Raw genomic sequence first — 20,250 nt, forward strand, 5'->3', positions numbered from 1 at the left:
ATATATATATATATATATATATATATATATTATATCTGTACACTGTATATATCTGACAGGAAAAACTAAACTATCTAAGCTTCTTCATCTTCATTATTATTGATCACAATTTACATTAATATAATGTAGTGTAATTTATAATTTCAGATATAACATGCAGGGAATAAAGCCTCCTGTACATCGCTCTGAACACGACTTTGACCCTGGAGCAAAGTTTCACATTACAACAAGTCATCCATATATCCAGTATGTATCAAGATCACAGTAAACAGGTGATATCACAAAATACAAAACAACCACCATGGAAAAAATAGTTAATGTCCAAGTGCTTTCGTGATTTCTCACGAAGTTTACCTTTTTTTCCACAGTGGATGTTTTGCTTAACAAGTAGTATGTTTAAAATTATTGTGCAAAATGAAAATCTTTTCTCTAGAGGAAAAACTTTCATTATGGGTTATGCATCCTTAAAACACTTTAGAAGAAAGATTTGTGTAAGAGTACGGATTATTTTTACATGTTCATCTTAAGAAATTACAAAATTCTGAAATTTTTTGGTTCAGGCGTGTTACTGAGAGGAAATGGGGCAGATAGAAACTATTTTAATTTTTAATGACATGAAGTTTTAAGAGACTATGTGCTCACCTAATTGTGGTTGCAAGGGCCGAGTCATAGCTCCTGGCCTCGCCTTGTCACTGGTCACTATTAGGTCCACACTCTCTCTGCTCCATGAGCTTTATCATGCCTCTTCTTAACCCTTTGACTGTTTTCGACGTATAAATACGTCTTATGAGCCAATGTTTCTGACGTGTATATACTCAATAATTCTAGCGGCTTCAAATCAAGCGGGAGAAAGCTGGTAGGCCCACATGTGAGAGAATGGGTCTGTGTGGTCAGTGTGCACCACATAAAAAAAATCCTGCAGCACACATTGCGTAATGAGAAAAAAAAAACTCTTTTTTTTTAATAAAACGCCGACTTTGAGGTGTATTTTCGTATAGTATTTATCGTTGTATTCGCGTTTTCATGGTCTTAGGTGATAAAATGGAAAACATATTGCAGAAATAGAGAGGATTTTCATTACTTTGACGATGAAAACGACCTTGAAACTGAGCTCAAATTAGTGGAAATGTTCGATTTTTACCAATGTTCAGGAGTAAACAAATCACACCATACGTCCAATACATGTCACCTGGGGAGTCTAATATTCTTTCACTAGTGCACTGATATTATTTATACCATTTTTACAATAATGCAGTAGTCTGCATAACAGTAAATTTTGTATTTTTTTTATATGAATAAAAAATCAAAATAGAAAGCAATAATAATATAAAAGGGACCTAGAGATGTGACTAATGAACAGAGGATATGCTATTTTAGTGCCAAGAATGTCTACCTTGTTTATTCTGGACCCTATTTTGAAATTGGCATCTTTTTTAATTTGCGTGAAATTGGCCAAATTGCCAATTTCTGACCACTATATTGGGTAGTTCAAATTGGTAAATGGGTGGTTTCTTGTACTCAGCTGATAGATAAAATGGAGTTCTAAAGAAATAGCTATGAGTTTGGTCAACTGGAACAACAAAATTGGCTGAAAACAGGGCTCAAAGCCGGCGAAATCGCCGATACACATATGTCGCCGATTCTGCTAACTTCGCGGGAGCGTAATTCCGTGAGTTTTCGACCAAATTTCGAACTTCTGGTGTCATTACCATCGGGAAAAGATTCTCTATCATTTCATAAGAAAAAATATTTTTTTTTTCCGAATATTTGGCGACATAGAATGACAGTTTCAGAAAGGGGCCTGAAACAGTCAAAGTGTTAAACCTACGTATGAACCCTGTCTCCACTACATCTCACTCCAGACTATTCCACTTCCTGGCTCTGTGTGTGTGTGTGTGTGTGTGTGTGTGTGTGTGTGTGTACTCACCTAATTGTGGTTGCAGGGGTCAAGACTCAGCTCCTGGCCCCGCCTCTTCACTGATTGCTACTAGGTCCTCTCCCTCTCTGCTTCCTGAGCTTTGTCATACCTCTTCTTAAAACTATGTATGGTTCCTGCCTCCACTACTTCACTTGCTAGGCTATTCCACTTCCTGACGACTCTAGGACTGACGAAATACTTCCTAACGCCCCTGTGACTTGTCTGAGTCTTCAGCTTCCAGTTGTGACCCCTTGTTTCTGTATCCCCTCTCTGGAACATCCTGTCTCTGTCCACCTTGTCTATTCCCCGCAGTATCTTGTATGTCATTATCATGTCTCCCCTGACCCTTCTGTCCTCCAGTGTCGTCAGTCCGATTTCCCTCAACCTTTCCTTGTACGACATTCTCCTGAGCTCTGGGACTAGCCTTGTTGCAAATCTTTGTACTTTCTTCCGAAACGTTTCGCCTACACAGTAGGCTTCTTCAGTCGAGTACAGAAAGTAGGCAGGAGCAGAAGAGATGTGAAGACGATGTAATCAGTCCGTCACTCTTACAGTCGTAGACTTGAGGTTGTCAGTCCCTCAGCCTGGAGAAGTTCTGTTCCAAAGTCTGGAACTGATTACATCGTCTTCACATCTCTTCTGCTCCTGCCTACTTTCTGTACTCAACTGAAGAAGCCTACTGTGTAGGCAAAACGTTTCGGAATAAAGTTGCTTAAGTGTTGCCTATGTGTCTTAACAACCATCCTGTCGGTATTGTATACCATTTTGATTTTCAAGGGATGTGTTGAAGATTGTGGTTAGGGGCATGCAAAGCATCTATGCTCCTTCTCTAAGGACCCATGGGGAGATGTTGTCCGGTCCCATCGCCTTTGAGGTATCAAGGTCACTTAGCAGCTTCTGCACCTCCTTCTCGGTTGTTCGTATGTCATCCAGCACTTGTTGGTATATTCCCTCTTGATGTTCCCTTCTGTGCTGTCTTCCCAGAGACCTTCCTGTCTATACTGTAAAAACTTCCTTAAATTTCCTGTTTAGCTCCTCACATACCTCCTGATCATTTCTTGTGAGTTCTTCACCTTCTGTCCTCAGTCTGATCACCTGGCCTTTGACTGTTGTCTTCCTCCTGATGTGGCTATACAACAGTTTCGGGTCATTTTTGATTTTCGATGCTATGTTATTTTCATACTGTCGCTGGGCCTCCTTCCTTACCTGTGCATACTCATTCCTGGCTCTACGACTGATCTCCCTGTTTTCATGTGTTCTCTGCCTTCTGTACTTTTTCCATTCTCTATTGCACTTTGTTTTTGCCTCCTTACACCGTCGGGTAAACCAGGGGCTCATTCTGGTATTCCCATTGTTTCTGTTGCCCTTGGGAATAAACCTTTCCACTGCCTCCTTGCATTTTGTTGTTACATATTCCATCATTTCATTTACTGTCTTTCCTGCCAGTTCTCTATCCCACGGAACCTCCTGCAGGAAGTTCCTCAACCCTATGTAGTCCCCTCTTTTATAGTCAGGCTTTTCCCATTCAACTCCTGTTACTCTCTCCACTTGCAACTCTACTATGTATTCAAAGCACAGAACCATGTGGTCACTAGCTCCTAGGGGACTCTCATGTGTGATGTCCTCAATGTCTGAACTGCCCAGGGTGAACACAAGGTCCAATCTTGCTGGTTCATCCTCCCCTCTCACTCTGGTAGTGTCCTTAACATGTTGGTGCATGAGGTTTTCCAGCACCACATCCAACATCTTGGATCTCGATGTTTCGGGACCCCAATGTGGCTCCAGGTTTTCCCAGTCAATCTCCGTGGTTGAAATCCTCCATAACCAGCAACTTTGCTCTGCTGGAGTGAGCTCTTCTTGCCACCTCAGCAAGTGTGTCCACCATTGCTCTGTTGCTCTCTTCATATTCCTCTCTTGGCCTCCTTCAGTTCTGTGGTGGATTATACATCACTGCAATGACCACCTTGTGCTCCCCAGACTGAAGTGTACCTACTATGTAGTCCCCTTCTCCTGTCTCGTCTATGCCTCCCATTTTCTCGAATTTCCATCGTTTTTTATGAGCAGAGCAACCCCTCCTCCCCCTCTGCCCCTTCTATCTTTCCTCATGATCTGGTATCCTGGTGGGAAGATTGCATCTGTTATTGTCTCCGTGAGTTTTGTTTCTGTAACTGCTATGATGTCTGGTGTGTGATGATGATGATGTGTGTGTGTGTGTGTACTCACCTAGTTGAGGTTGCGGGGGTCGAGTCCGAGCTCCTGGCCCCGCCTCTTCACTGATCGCTACTAGGTCACTCTCCCTGAGCCGTGAGCTTTATCATACCTCTGCTTAAAGCTATGTATGGATCCTGCCTCCACTACATCACTTCCCAAACTATTCCACTTACTGACTACTCTGTGGCTGAAGAAATACTTCCTAACATCCCTGTGATCCATCTGTGTCTTCAGCTTCCAACTGTGTCCCCTTGTTACTGTGTCCAATCTCTGGAACATCCTGTCTTTGTCCACCTTGTCAATTCCTCTCAGTATTTTGTATGTCATTATCATGTCCCCCCTATCTCTCCTGTCCTCCAGTGTCGTCAGGTTGATTTCCCATAACCTCTCCTCGTAGGACATACCTCTTAGCTCTGGGACTAGTCTTGTTGCAAACCTTTGCACTTTCTCTAGTTTCTTTACGTGCTTGGCTAGGTGTGGGTTCCAAACTGGTGCCGCATACTCCAATATGGGCCTAACGTACACGGTGTACAGGGTCCTGAATGATTCCTTATTAAGATGTTGGAATGCTGTTCTGAGGTTTGCTAGGCGCCCATATGCTGCAGCAGTTATTTGGTTGATGTGCGCTTCAGGAGATGTGCCTGGTGTTATACTCACCCCAAGATCTTTTTCCTTGAGTGATGTTTGTAGTCTCTGGCCCCCTAGACTGTACTCTGTCTGCGGTCTTCTTTGCCCTTCCCCAATCCTCATGACTTTGCACTTGGTGGGATTGAACTCCAGGAGCCAGTTGCTGGACCAGGTCTGCAGCCTGTCCAGATCCCTTTGTAGTTCTGCCTGAACTCTTCTCATCAACTTCACGTCATCTGCAAACAGGGACACCTCTGAGTTTATTCCTTCCGTCATGTCGTTCACAAATACCAGAAACAGCACTGGTCCTAGGACTGACCCCTGTGGGACCCCGCTGGTCACAGGTGCCCACTCTGACACCTCGCCACGTACCATTACTCGCTGCTGTCTTCCTGACAAGTATTCCCTGATCCATTGCAGTGCCTTCCCTGTTATCCCTGCTTGGTCCTTTAGTTTTTGCACTAATCTCTTGTGTGGTACTGTGTCAAAAGTCTTCTTGCAGTCCAAGAAAATGCAATCCACCCACCCCTCTCTCTCTTGTCTTACTGCTGTCACCATGTCATAGAACTCCAGTAGGTTTGTGACACAGGATTTCCCATCTCTGAAACCATGTTGGCTGCTGGTGATGAGATCATTCCTTTCTAGATGTTCCACCATTCTTCTCCTGACAATCTTTTCCATGATTTTGCATGCTATACATGTCAGTGACACTGGTCTGTAGTTTAGTGTTTCATGTCTGTCTCCTTTTTTAAAGATTGGGACCACATTTGCTGTCTTCCATGCCTCAGGCAATCTCCCTGTTTCGATAGATGTATTGAGTATTGTTGTTAGGGGTACACATAGCGCCTCTGCTCCCTCTCTCAGGACCCATGGAGAGATGCTATCTGGCCCCATTGCCTTTGAGGTATCTAGCTCACTCAGAAGCCTCTTCACTTCTTCCTCGGTTGTGTGTACTGTGTCCAGCACATGGTGGTGTACCCCACCTCTCCGTCTTTCTGGAGCCCCTTCTGTCTCCTCTGTGAACACTTCTTTGAATCTCTTGTTGAGTTCCTCACATACTTCACGGTCATTTCTTGTTGTCTCTCCTCCTTCCTTCCTTAGCCTGATTACCTGGTCCTTAACGGTTGTTTTCTTCCTGATGTGGCTGTATAACAGCTTCGGGTCAGATTTGGCTTTTGCTGCTATGTCATTTTCATATTGACGTTGGGCCTCCCTTCTTATCTGTGCATATTCGTTTCTGGCTCTACGACTGCTCTCCTTATTCTCCTGGGTCCTTTGCCTTCTATATTTCTTCCATTCCCTAACACACTTGGTTTTTGCCTCCTTGCATCTTTGGGTGAACCATGGGCTCATCCTGGCTTTTTCATTATTCCTGTCACCCTTGGGTACAAACCTCTCCTCAGCCTCCTTGCACATTGTTGCTACATATTCCATCATCTCATTAACTGGCTTCCCTGCCAGTTCTCTGTCCCACTGAACCTCATTCAGGAAGTTCCTCATTCCTGTGTAGTCCCCTTCCTGTAGTTTGGTTTCATTTGTCCTTGCCTTCCTGCTTCCCCCTCCACTTGTAGCTCTACTGTGTATTTGAAGCTCAAAACCACATGATCGCTGGCCCCAAGGGGTCTTTCATATGTGATGTCCTCAATATCTGCACTACTCAAGGTGAATACTAAGTCCAGTCTTGCTGGTTCATCCTCTCCTCTCTCTCTTGTAGTGTCCCTTACGTGTTGGTACATGAAGTTTTCCAGTACCACCTCCATCATCTTAGCCCTCCATGTATCTTGGCCCCCATGTGGCTCCAAGTTCTCCCATTCGATCTCCTTGTGGTTAAAGTCGCCCATGATCAGGAGCTTTGCCCTGCATGCATGAGCTCTTCTGGCCACTGCAGCCGGTGTGTCAACCATCGCTCTATTGCTCTCGTCATACTCTTGCCTTGGCCTCCTGCTGTTCTGTGGTGGGTTATACATCACTGCAATTATCACCTTGGGACCACCAGAGTGAAGCGTTCTCACTATGTAATCACTTTCTTCTCCGCTGTCTCCTCTCTCCAGCTCATCAAAATTCCATCGGTGTTTGATCAGCAATGCCACTCCTCCACCCCCCGTGTTCCTTCTGTCTTTTCTCAGGATCTGGTATCCCTTTGGAAAGATGGCATCTGTTATCATACCTGTAAGCTTGGTTTCTGTGATCGCTATGATGTCTGGTGATGCCTCTTTGACTCTTTCGTGCCACTCCTCCCACTTGTTTGTTATTCCATCAGCGTTTGTGTACCATACCTTCAGTTTCCTTTCCAACACTGTGGTTTGGGGGGCCTGTGGGGGTGGGAGACCTGGTAGCATACTGTGGGATTTTATGGTTGGGGGTTGGGTGGAAGCTGTGGGTATGGATTGTATTGTGTGTTGGGATGGTGTGATAGGTTGTGGGGTTCTGAGGATAGTTGTGTGTGTGCTTGCCCTTGCTGCTCTGTTCTGCTCTGACTGACCTCTGCTGGTTCCATCCTTGTCTCCTTTCCTAGCTCCTTTCACTTTTTTGTCCTCTCCCTCAGTTGCTTTCTCTCTGTTTGTGTTCTGTCTCTGTCTAGGAACACCTTCTTGTACTCTTCCGAACTTTTCAACCGTGGTTTCTCTTGGAGGATCCTGTTCCGCACTGTTTCTGTCCTCAGAATCAGCTTGATCGGTCGGTTTCTCCCCTTCAAGTACCCCCCTATTGTCTGAAAATTTGCAATCTCATCCATGTCTTCTCCCCCTATTTCCGTGATGATTTTCTCAATCTCCTTTCTTTCTTCCTGCCGTCTTTCAGTGTGTGTCCTTTCCTCTCTCTCCCAAAGCCCATGGATAATCACTGATTTTGCCCTTTCCTCCTCCCATTGCCTCTTCCTCTGTGACTCTGGTTCCTGTCTGTATGTGGTCATTTTCTCCCTTGATTTTTTCCAGTGGCTCTTGGTAGCATGGTTGTGCCTCAGCATTCGACCTATCTCCCTCTCCATCTGCACCCTTCTGCTCTTCCCTTCCACTCCCTGGCCCTTCTTTGCAGGCTGATATGACCTTAGCATAATTCATATCTCCTTCCTTCCTGTTCAGCCTCTCATCATCGTATGGTGTGTCTTCTCTGGTCACTACCCCTGAGACTTACTTCAGCCTGTTTACCTCAAATTCTAGGACCTTTACCCTGGCTACTGCAGTTTCGACTTGTGCCTCCCAATTCTTCGTCTCCTTCTCCAACCTCTTTTCCCATTTCACAGAGAGCTCTTTCTCCATTTTTTCAGAAAGCTCTCCTAATTTTCTCTCCCATTCTTGCTCTATCCTTTTCCACTGTTCCTCCATCCATTCCTCCCTACCAGTACCATTGTCATCTGATCCCTGATTCCTGCGAGTCCCAACCATTTTTTTTTTTTTTTAATGAAAGAGAGAGAGAAAGAGAAAGAGAAAAAGAAAAAGGGGGAGAGTGAGAGATAGGGAGAGAGAGAAGGGGAGCCTAGAAGGAGGGGAAAAGAAGGAAAAAAGGGGGAGAAAGTGAGAGAGGAAAAAAGTAAGAGAGAGGGGGGAGTGACAAGGGAAGAGAGAGAGAGAAAAGAAGAGGAAGAGAGAGAGTAAGAGAGGAAGAGAGAGAGGGAGAGGGAGAGAGAGAGGAAGAGAGAGAGAAAGAGTGAAAGGAAGAGAGGATGAGAGAGAGGATGAGAGGATGAGAGAGAGGATGAGAGAAAGGGGGAGAGAGAAAGAGAGAGAGAGAGAGAGAGAGAGAGAGTGAGAGAGAGAGAGAGAGAGAGGAAGAGAGAGGAGAGGGAGAGAGATGGGGGGGGGAAGGAAGGGTTATAGGGTCACTTCACAGGAAGGTGTAAAATCCTGTATATGTGTGTGTGTGTGTCTATATATGTGTGTGTGTTTGTGTGTGTGTGTGTTTGTGTGTGTGTGTGTTTGTGTGTGTGTGTGTTTGTGTGTGTGTGTGTGTGTGTGTGTGTGTGTGTGTGTGTGTGTGTGTGTGTGTGTGTGTGTGTGCATATGTGTGTGTGTGTGCATATGTGTGTGTGTGTGCATATGTGTGTGTGTGTGTGTGTGTGTGTGTGTGTGTGTGTGTGTGTGTGTGTGTGTGTGTGTGCTACAGCTATTCAAGTGCCTAACAGCAGTGCTGTTCTCACCAAGTGTGTGCATATGTTTATGTAAACAGTCCTTATTTCCCACGTATGTACTACATATGTATTGTATATGTACCCGATCTCTTGGTTCCCACTGTACTCTTATGCGTTTAAAATTACGTTCAAAAATAAATACACTAGGCTTCGCCTATATGCCGCTACCTCTAAATTCTATTAAATTCCAGTAAATGCTGCTTATTCTAATTCTGATAGCTCGAGGAGAGTGACCCCTAATTCCAGCTAGAGACAGGTACTATTGACCCCATGCAACTCAAACTAGGTGAATATTACTTGTGGCTGGCAGTGGAGTAACGTTGCGGGTCTGTCCTGTCCCAGAAGTTGATGTTTGATGCTTCTCGGTAATTTTTCCACTAACTTCCTGTATGCACTATAGTCTCTAGCTCTTCTAATTTTTTCACTCACTCACTGTATGTACTGACACATCTATACATATCTCTTATCTCCCTGGTCTTGAGTCGCACTTATTCTTCAAAATACCCCACTGCGTTATTATGGCAACACTATTTAGGCCTGACACAACCGTTCACCTTTCCAACGGCCTCCACTAAACACTCAGCAACTATTTCCTTTGTTTTCTTTTCTGTGATCACTTATATTTCCATTTTTCGGGGCTTAAGTGATTATATGCACTCTCATGCATGCACACGCCTATATCCCACACTCTATTCCTTATGGCACAGTCAGAAATTATCACCAAAACACGAGCTCAAACCGCGTGACTCCTCCACGAGTGTGTGTGTGTGTGTGTGTGTGTGTACTCACCTATTTGTACTCATCTATTTGTGGTTGCAGGGGTCGAGTCATAGCTCCTGGCCCCGCCTCTTCGCTGATTGCTACTACGTCCTCTCTCTCCCTGCCCCATGAGCTTTATCGTACCTCGCCTTAAAACTATGTGAAGTTCTGTCCAGTGTGTTCTCCGTGAATCTGCACAAGATGTCCTCTCTTGATCAACTGTACCAGCAGCTGAAAGAGGAGCTTAGGGCTGCTAAGCTTGAGATACGGTGACTGACGGAGGAAAACAAGAGGATTCGAAGTAATCCTCCTGTTGTGAGTCCTCAGGTCAAGAGAGGAACTTGGTCAGTGGCCGGCCAACATGGAACAAAGCTGAAAATCAAGAAGTCTGTTGAAGTGGTGGAAACAACGAAGATCCAGAAGATTGCTGTGGAGACTTCCAACCCATTTTCGGTGTTACCAGATGAATGTGGATTGTCTACTGGGAACGTCACAACGAGCACCAAGGGAGCATTGGCAGACATGAGTGAGACATCCCTAGATACCCCAATGAAGACCATCAAGAACGTCATGACAAATTTCACAAATGAAGGTAAGAACATTGTTTTAGTTGGAGACAGTCAGGTTAAGTTTATGGATAGGGCCTTTTGTCTAAGGGACAGGAAGAGGAGACACAGTGTATGTTTTCCTGGGGCTGGGATGGGGGATATTGTTAGCTGTCTGGACGACATCATGAAAGGTAATGGGAGCAATCCTATTATCTGCCTCAGTGCAGGAGGCAAAGATGTTGGCAGACGTAGGAGTGAGGACCTGATTAGCAGGTATAGGTCAGCAATAGAGATAATTAGGAAGAAGGGTGGGAACCCTGTCATATGTGGTATTTTGCCAAGGAGAGAAGTTGGAAATGAATGGTTGTCCAGGGCAATTGGTGTCAATTGCTGGCTGGACAAATATGTAAGGAAAATGCGGTAACATTCATTGACAACTGGCACCTTTTTTATGGCAGAAATGACATGTATGCCAGGGTTGGGGTTCACTTATCTAGGTCTGGGGTGGGGGCACTGGCAACGGCAGTGGAGGGAGCTGTTAAGTCTTTAAACTAGGAATGGATAGTGGTATGGGTTTTGTCGTGAATACAGTGAAGTCGCAGTGTAGTAATACTATGAGTTCTAGGGGAACTAGTATTAGGCCGAATGAGGTGGATATTGGAAAGCCAATAGCATTAGGTGACAAGGACAGTAATAGGTTTAGTGAAAAAACGGAATTGAGCAGGAAGGGTAAAGAGAAAGGAGGGTCTTTAAAATTATATTATGCTAATTGCCGTAGTGCTAGGAATAAGATGGATGAGTTGAGATTAGTTGCTAGTGCAGGTAACATTGATGTATTTGCAATCACTGAGACATGGTTTAATTCCAGAAGTCGGGACATGCCTTCGGAGTATCACATTCAGGGTTTTAAATTGTTCCAAGTAGATAGAAATATCGGTAAGGGAGGTGGGGTGGCACTGTATGTCCGAGATCACTTGAACTGTTGCATAAAAATGGGTATTAAATCTGAGGTAACACATACAGAGTCTGTCTGGATAGAATTTTCAGAGGGGCATAAAAAATTGATTCTAGGAGTGATATACCGTCCCCCAAACTTAGATAGGGACCAAGGGAAATTACTGTGGGAGGAAATTGTTAAGGCCACAAGGCACAATAATGTAGCAATTCTAGGGGACTTTAACTTTAGTCACATTGATTGGAATTTCTTGACTGGGAATTTAGAATCAAATGACTTCTTAGAAGTAGTTCAGGAATGTTTTTTGAAGCAGTTTGTGACAGAACCTACAAGGGGAAATAACCTACTTGATTTGGTTCTGGCGAACAAGGAAACCCTTGTTAATAATTTAGAAATTAATGAGGAACTTGGCACAAGCGATCACAAATCAAATACCTTTAGCATAGAATGGAAGTATGTGATAGTAGGGACAACTCAGTAACAGTTCCAGATTTTCGATTAGCAGATTACAATGGGCTTAGAGAACACTTATCATCTGTTGACTGGGGTAATGAAGAGAGCTATCAATATGACAGTTTTCTGAACACTATACATGCTGCTCAAAGAACGTTTATCCTGTATAAAGAAATTAGATCAAATAGAAATGACCCAAAATGGATGAATAATAGGCTGAAATATCTACTAGGGCATAAGAAAGGAATTTATAGGCATATCAAAAGAGGTGAGGGTCATCTTATGAATCAGTATATTGACACTAAGAGGGACATTAAAAAGGGGATAAGAAAAGCTAAAAGGGACTATAAAATTAAAGTTGCTAGGGATTCTAAAACTAACCCAAAAAGTTTTTTCTAGGTCTATAGAACAAAAGTTAGAGATAAGATAGGTCCCCTCAAAAATAACTATGGGCATCTTACTGACAAAGAGAATGAAAGTGCTCGATTTTAAATAATTATTTTCTCTCAGTTTTTACACAGGAAGACACTAACAATATTCCAGTAATTAATTTTTATAGTGGGATAGAAGAAGATAAATTATATAACATCACAGTCACTAGTGAAATGGTTGTGAAGCAGATAGACCGACTGAAGCAAAATAAGTCGCCGGGTCCTGATGAGGTTTTTTCAAGGGTTCTTAAGGAATGCAAAATGGAACTCTGTGAGCCATTAACTAATATTTTTAATTTATCTCTTCAAACAGGTGTAGTGTCTGATATGTGGAAGATGGCTAATGTAATTCCTATTTTTAAAACGGGACAAGTCGTTACCGTCAAATTACCGCCCAATAAGCCTGACCTCAATTGTAGGCAAATTACTAGAGTCAATTATAGCTGAGATTATAAGAAGCCATCTCGATAAGCATAGCTTGATTAATGATACTCAGCATGGATTCATAAGAGGCCGGTCTTGTCTAACTAATTTATTAACTTTCTTCAGTAAAGCTTTTGAGGCTGTTGACCACGATAAAGAGTTTGATATTATTTACTTAGATTTTAGTAAGGCTTTTGATAGAGTTCCGCACCAAAGACTGTTAAAAAAGTGGCAGCTCATGGCATTGGGGGAAAAGTGCTCTCGTGGATCGAGTCATGGCTCACAGACAGGAAGCAGAGTGTGTCCATAAATGGGGTTAAATCCGAGTGGGGATCTGTAACAAGTGGTGTTCCACAGGGATCAGTCTTGGGTCCGTTGTTGTTTATAATAAATATCAATGATCTTGATGAGGGAATTACTAGTGATATGAGCAAATTCGCCGATGACACAAAGATAGGTAGAATAATTGATTCAAACGTAGATGTTAGGGAACTTCAGGAGGATTTAAACAAACTCTATTCTTGGTCAGAAAAGTAGCAGATGCAGTTCAATGTAGATAAATGCAAGGTTCTGAAGTTCGGGAGTGTCCATAACCCTAGCACTTATAAGTTAAATGATGTAGAACTTAGCCATACAGATTGCAAAAAGGACTTGGGGGTTATGGTGAGCAGCAACCTTAAATCAAGACAGCAGTGCTTAAGTGTACGTAATAAGGCAAATAGATTACTGGGATTTATATCAAGAAGTGTAAGCAACAGAAGTCCAGAGGTCATACTGCAGCTTTATACATCATTAGTAAGGCCTCACCTAGATTATGCAGCTCAGTTCTGGTCTCCATATTACAGAATGGACATAAATTCATTAGAAAACATTCAGCGTAGGATGACTAAATTAATACATAGCATTAGAGATCTTCCTTATGAAGAAAGATTGAAGACTGTTAAGTTACATTCACTTGTTAGACGAAGAATGAGGGGAGACCTGATCGAAGTGTATAAGTGGAAGATAGGTATCAATAAAGGGGATATTAATAAGGTCTTGAGGATATCTCTCCAAGAGAGAACCCGCAGTAATGGATTTAAATTAGATAAGTTTAGATTTGGAAAGGACATAGGAAAGTATTGGTTTGGAAATAGGGTAGTTGATGAGTGGAACAATCTACCTAGTTGGGTTATTGAGGCTAGGACTTTGGGTAGTTTCAAATTTAGGTTGGATAAGTACATGAGTGGGAGGGGTTGGATTTGAGTGGGACTTGCACATCAGAGCTTATTTCTTGGGTAGCATTGAAAATTGAGTCAGGCAAATGTTTTATTAGTGGGATGAATTGTAAAGGACCTGCCTAGTATGGGCCAACAGGCCTGCTGCAGTGTTCCTCCTTTCTTATGTTCCTGCCTCCACTATGTCACTTTCTAGGCTATCCCATGGCCTGACTACTCTATGACTGAAGAAATACTTCCTAACATCCCTTTGATTCATCTGAGTCTTCAACTTCCAAGTGTGACCTCTTGTGTCTGTGTCCCTTCTCTGGAACATCCCGTCTTTGTCCACCTTGTCTATTCTGCGCAGTATTTTATATGTCGTTATCATGTCACCCCTGACCCTCCTGTCCTCCAGTGTCATCAGGCCGATTTCCCTCAACCTTTCTTTGTAGGACAATCTCCGTAGCTCTGGGACTAGTCTTGTTGCAAACCTTTGCACTTTCTCTAATTTCTTGATGTGCTTGACTAGGTGTAGATTCTAAACTGGTGCTGCATACTCCAGTATGGGCCTGACGTAAATGGTATACAGAATCTTGAACGAATCCTTACTGAGGTATCGGAACACTATCCGTAGGCTTGCCAGGCGCCCATATGCTGCAGCAGTTATCTGATTGATGTGTGCCTCAGGAGATATGATCGGTGTTATACTCACCCCCAGATCTTTTTCCTTGAGTGAGGTTTGCAGTCTTTGGCCATCTAAACTATATTGTGTCTGCGGTCTTCTTTGCCCTTCCCCAATCTTCATGACTTTGCATTTGGCAGGGTTAAACTCAAGGAGCCAGTTGCTGGACCAGGCTTGTAGCCTGTCCAGGTCTCTTTGTAGTCTTGCCTGATCCTCATCCGATTTGATTCTTCTCATTAACTTCACATCATCTGCAAACAAGGACACTTCTGAGTCTATCCCTTCCATTATGTCGTTTACATGTACCAAGAACAGCACAGGTCCTAGGACTGACCCCTGTGGAACCCCGCTTGTCACAGGCGCCCACACTGACACCTCGTCACGTACCATGACTCTTTGTTGCCTCCCTGTCAGGTATTCTCTGATCCATTGCAGTGCCTTTCCTGTTATGTGTGCCTGATCCTCTAGCTTTTGCAGTAACCTCTTGTGAGGAACTGTGTCGAAGGCCTTCTTGCAGTCCAAAAAAATGCAGTCGATCCACCCCTCTCTCTCTTGTCTTACTTCTGTCGCCTTGTCATAAAACTCTAGTAGGTTTGTGACAGGATTTTCCTTCCCTGAAACCATGCTGGTTGTCAATTATACACTTGTTTCTTTCCAGGTGCTCCACCACTCTCCTCCTGACGATCTTCTCCATGACCTTGCATACTATACACGTTAGTGATGCATTTCTGTAGTTTAGTGCCTCATGTCTGTCTCCCTTTTTAAAAATTGGGACTACATTTGCCATCTTCCATACCTCAGGGAGTTGCCCAGTTTCAATTGATGTGTTGAAGATTTTTGTTAATGGCACACACAGTATCTCTGCTCCCTCTTTAAGGACCCACAGAGAGATGTTGTCTGATCCCACTGCCTTTGAGGTGTCAAGTTCGCATAGCAGCTTCTTCACCTCCTCCTTGGTTATATGTACCTCATCCAGCACTTGCTGGTGTACCCCCCTGTTCTGATTTCCTGGAGTCCTACTGGTTTCCACTGTGAATACTTCTTTAAATCTCATGCTGAGCTCCTGACATACCTCTCGGTCGTTTCTTGTGAACTCCCCATCACCCTTCCTCAGTCTGATTACCTGGTCCTTGACTGTTGTTTTCCTCCTGATGTGGCTGCACAACCGCTTCGGGTCAGACTTAACTTTCGATGCTATGTCATTTTCAAATTGTCGCTGAGCCTCCCTTCTTATCTGTGCATATTCGTTTCTGGCTCTTCAGCTGATCTCTTTATTTTCCTGAGTTCTCTGTCTTCTGTACCATTTCCATTCTCTAGTACACCTAGTTTTTGCCTCCCTGCACCTTTGGGTGAACCAAGGACTCGTTCTGTTCTTCCCATTATATCTGTTTCCCTTGGGAACAAACCTCTCCTCTGCCTCCTTGTATTTTGTTGCCACATAATCCATCATTTTTTGTACTGGTTTTCCTGTCAGTTCCCTCTCCCACTGAATGTCTTGCAGGAAGTTCCTCATGCCTGAGTAGCTCCCCCTTATGTAGTTTGGTTTTTCCCAACCTATTCCTGCTACTCTCTCCACTTGGAGCTCAGCTATGTAGTCGAAGCACAGAACCACATGATCACTAGCTCCCAGGGGCCTTTCATACATGATATCCTCGATGTCCGAACTACTCAAGGTCAGTACAAGGTCCAGTCTTGCTGGTTCATCCTCTCCTCTCTCTCTGGTAGTGTCTCTAACATGCTGATGCATGAGGTTTTCCAGTACCACATCCATCATCCTTGCTCTCCATGTTTCTGGACCCCCATGGGGCTCCAGGTTTTCCCAGTCAATCTCCTTGTGATTGAAATCGCTCATAACTAGTAACTTTGCTCCCCCCATGTGTGCTCTCCTGGCCACCTCGGCTAGTGTGTCGACCATTGCTCTGTTGCTCTCATCGTATTCTTCTCTTGGCCTCCTGCAGTTCTGTGGTGGGTTGTACATTACTGCAATTATCACCTTATGTCCCTCAGACTGGATTGTCCCTACTAAGTAGTCCTTTTCACCCGTGCCATCCATTCCTTCCATTTTCTCAAAACTTCACTAGTTTTTAATGAGCAGTGCAACTCCTCCTCCCCCTCTCCTCCCTCTGTCTTTCCTGAGGATTTGATATCCGAATGGAAAGATTGAATCTGTTATTACTCTGGTGAGTTTTGTTTCTGTGAGTGCTATTATGTCTGGGGATGTCTCCTTGATTCTTTCATGCCACTCCTCATACTTATGTGTGTGTGTGTGTGTGCGTGCACGTGTGTGTGCGTGTGTTTGTGTACTTGCCTAATTGTGGTTGCAGGGGCCGAGTCACAGCTCCTAGCCCCGCCTCTTCACTGGCCGCTTCTTAATGAGGACTTTAACAATGGTCTTGGTGTTTACACTATGCATAGGAACTGCCTCTGGATACTTAGTAGTTTTATCCAAAATGGTACTGGTTATCTGACTTGGCTTTTGGTAATGGTCCCACACAGTCTGTAATTAAGTTCGTAAATGACTCTCCATCTGCCAGTAAGAAATGAAGTGGTGCGGGTCTAATATAGTGTCCTGACTTACCCACTTGGTTACACTCACAAAAGGAATGGATGTAAATACGCACATCTTGTCGTATACCTGGCCAATAAAAATGTTTTAAGATCCTGTAAAGGGTTTTCTAACTCCCAAATATCCTCCTAAGAAAGAATTGTGAGCGATTTTCAGGACCTGAGTTATGAACTTTTTTAGGAACTACCAGTCGATATAATTTTAAACTTCCCCCTGCCTCCTTACCAGTTTTTGAACCTACTAGAAAGTTGTGTTTAATTTCATATTTAACCGGGTGATCTGAACTGGGTTCATCCATGGCAGCCTTAAAAGTGGAGGCTAAAGAAGGCTCTCTTCATTACTCTTCCTGAAAGGACAGTCCCACAGGCATGGAAACAGAAACCTTAGGCAATCCTGCAACCTTGGAACAGGAAGGCTTGATCAAGGACTTTTCACTAGATTTACAAGGCCCTGGCCAGCTTTCCTCATAAAATAAATTGATGAGACCTAGATCACAGTCCTCCAAGGATAGGTCAACATTGCTTGTAGACATTCCTTTGGACATTGCCTGAGTTTTGGCCAACATGGGAGAAGAGGTTTCAGTGGTTTCTATGGGCTTGGGAGAGCACCTAACTTGAGTCCTGGAGATGGGAAGTACAGTGCCTGCACTCTGAAGGAGGGGTGTTAATGTTGCAGTTTAAAAACTGTAGTGTAAAGCACCCTTCTGGCAAGACAGTGATGGAGTGAATGATGGTGAAAGTTTTTCTTTTTCGGGCCACCCTGCCTTGGTGGGAATCGGCCAGTGTGATAATAAAAAATAAAATTATTACCAAACAATAATACAGCAACTGTCATGGAGAATCCCCCAGACACACTTATGGTTAAATACTCAGTATAATACTAACTGGTAATAAAGATCTTATGTAAAGGAACAGAAAACACATCTCCCCCAAAAGCTTCTAATAACATCCAGGAGTTTAATGAGGTCTCAGAAATTGGATGTACTTTCTCTTGTAAGAGGGAGCATTAAGCCCCAGAATCCCTCAATGTGGCTTTCATTCTCCTTAAGGAAGAGTTGGCTGTGACTATAAAAGTGTGGTATACATGCTTGTATTTCCTGCTAATTTGTTTCAGTAGGAATGATGGTTATTTTTCCCAACAGTAGTGGTCAAGTCAACTTACCACTAGCCATCGAGTTAGCTTTATGTGACCAGGCTTATGACTGCAGTAGCAGGTGGTGGTTTCGGGAATCATGTCTCTTGCTCCATGCTGACTTTGAGGCAGACGTCGTTGTTCATCATCCTGACTTTGAGGAAGATGTCGTTGTTTACCATGCTGACTTTGAAGAAGACGTTATTGCTCAGCTGTAGCCTCCCTCTTTGTAGTCCAATCGGAGGTCTGTCCATGATGATACCTGTATATACCAGGCTGCTGGGAAGAAAAGTAACATACTCTTAGCATGCCATGGTCTCTGGCCTTCCTGTTGTTTGTGCTGCCTCTTAGGATGAACTTCTCTTCTGTCTTCCCACTTTTTGTGGTTATTTGTTCCATCATTTGGTTTCTGTCTTTCCCTCTAGCCCTCTTACCCACTGCAACTCATGCAGGATTTGCCTTCTACCTGTGTAGGTACTGAAGTTTGGCTTCTCCTGTCATTCTCATGATGCTTCACTCTCCATTGTTAGCCCTACTATATAGGGACCATTCGTGTGTGATATCCTCTATGTCTGAACTGTTGAAGGTGAATACAAGGTTCAGCTTTGCTGGTTCATCCTCTCCTCTCTCTCACTATCTCTGGCTGTGTCCCCATCAAGTTGGTACATGAAGTTTTCCAGCACCACCTCCAGTATCTTGGCCCTCCACATCTCTGGTCTCTAATGTGATTCCAGGCTTTCCCAGTCAATCTCCTCATAATTGGAATCTCCCATGATGAGTAACTTTCCCTGCCCATGTGTATCCTTCTGGCAACCTCGGCTAGTTTGGGCACTATTGATCTGTTGTTCGTTTTGGTCTTCTGCTGTTTGGTGGCAAGTTGTACATCACTGCTTTTATCACTTATGGACCCCCAGTCTGAAGTGTTCCTCGTGTGTAGTCATCCACTATGCCTCTGACTAGTCCTCCCATCTCCTTGATGAGCAGTGCAATCCATCCTTCCCTCTGTTCCCATTGTTTCCTCAGGATCCAATATCGAGACAGGAAGATCACATATGTTATCACCCCTATGAGCTTTGACTTCGTGAGTGCTACGATGTCCGGGGATGCCTCTGTGATTCTTTCCTGCCACTCCTCATTCTTCTTGGTTATTCCATCTATGTTAGTGTACCGTCCTTTCAGGGGTACCTCACACCCAATTTTCACTTTTCTTTATTTATCGTTTGATTTCATTCTTTTTTTTCTCTTTTTTTTTTTTTTTGTAGAATGAAGTATGGATTTTGCATGGAGAAATTCTGGCAACAAATAAATGAATGAAAAATAAAATACAAAAATTTTGATTTGGCAACTCTTATGGCAGACTTGGCCAAAACCAAAATTGTTTTGGCCAATATCTATGAATAAATCAACATCCAATTCATGTTTAAATGATCTTTCTTTATTTCAACACACCGGCCGTATCCCACCGAGGTGGGGTGGCCCAAAAGAAAAAATGAAAGTTTCTCCTTTTACATTTAGTAATATATACAGGAGAAGGGGTTACTAGCCCCTTGCTCCCGGCATTTTAGTCGCCTCCTATGACACGCATGGCTTACAGAGGAAGAATTCTGTTCCACTTCCCCATGGAGATAAGAGGAAATAAACAAGAACAAGAATTAGAAAGAAAATTGAAGAAAACCCAGAGGGGTGTGTATATATATGCTTGTACACGTATGTGTAGTGTGACCTAAGTGTAAGTAGAAGTAGCAAGACGTACCTGTAATCTTGCATATTTATGAGACAGACAAAAGACACCAGCAATCCTACCATCATGTAAAACAATTACAGGTCTTCCTCAACATTCGCGTTTTCAGCTTTTGCGGACTTTACACATTCACGAATTCCCAACCACCAAATTCCCAGCCACCAAATTATCAGCCGCCAAATCATATTTAAGTTTCCCGCCACCTGCGAGTCCCTATTACCCTCCCTCCGACCCCCGCAACTGGCAGCCAGCCCTCCCACCACTCAGTGTGGTGAGTGTTTTGTTTGTTCATTATTTGCTATTAAACTACAGTATAAATAATGTAAACCCATTCATGACTACATATTGGAATGGCTATTCGGACAGGTATTAGATGGTGACATCATGTGTTTACTCTTGAACACAGCAAAGAATCAAACATTTCTGCTACTGCTAATAATAACAATAGTAATAATAATAATAATAAATAGGATATAATTG

At 43.5% G+C, this 20,250-nt stretch overlaps 1 protein-coding gene across 1 annotated transcript in view; it reads left to right on the plus strand.

Moving 5' to 3' along the window:
* The window catches only part of LOC128692292 (angiotensin-converting enzyme), a 158,635-nt gene that overhangs the window by 71,274 nt on the left and 67,111 nt on the right, over nucleotides 1-20,250 (plus strand). Inside the window, exon 6 of the mRNA XM_070096268.1 lies at nucleotides 148-246. Within this exon, the coding sequence (XP_069952369.1) occupies nucleotides 148-246 (99 nt within the window). The remainder of the gene's footprint in view (nucleotides 1-147; nucleotides 247-20,250) is intronic.

This window comes from Cherax quadricarinatus, chromosome 53 (assembly GCF_038502225.1).
Source record: "Cherax quadricarinatus isolate ZL_2023a chromosome 53, ASM3850222v1, whole genome shotgun sequence".
Taxonomy (NCBI): Eukaryota; Metazoa; Arthropoda; class Malacostraca; order Decapoda; family Parastacidae; genus Cherax; species Cherax quadricarinatus.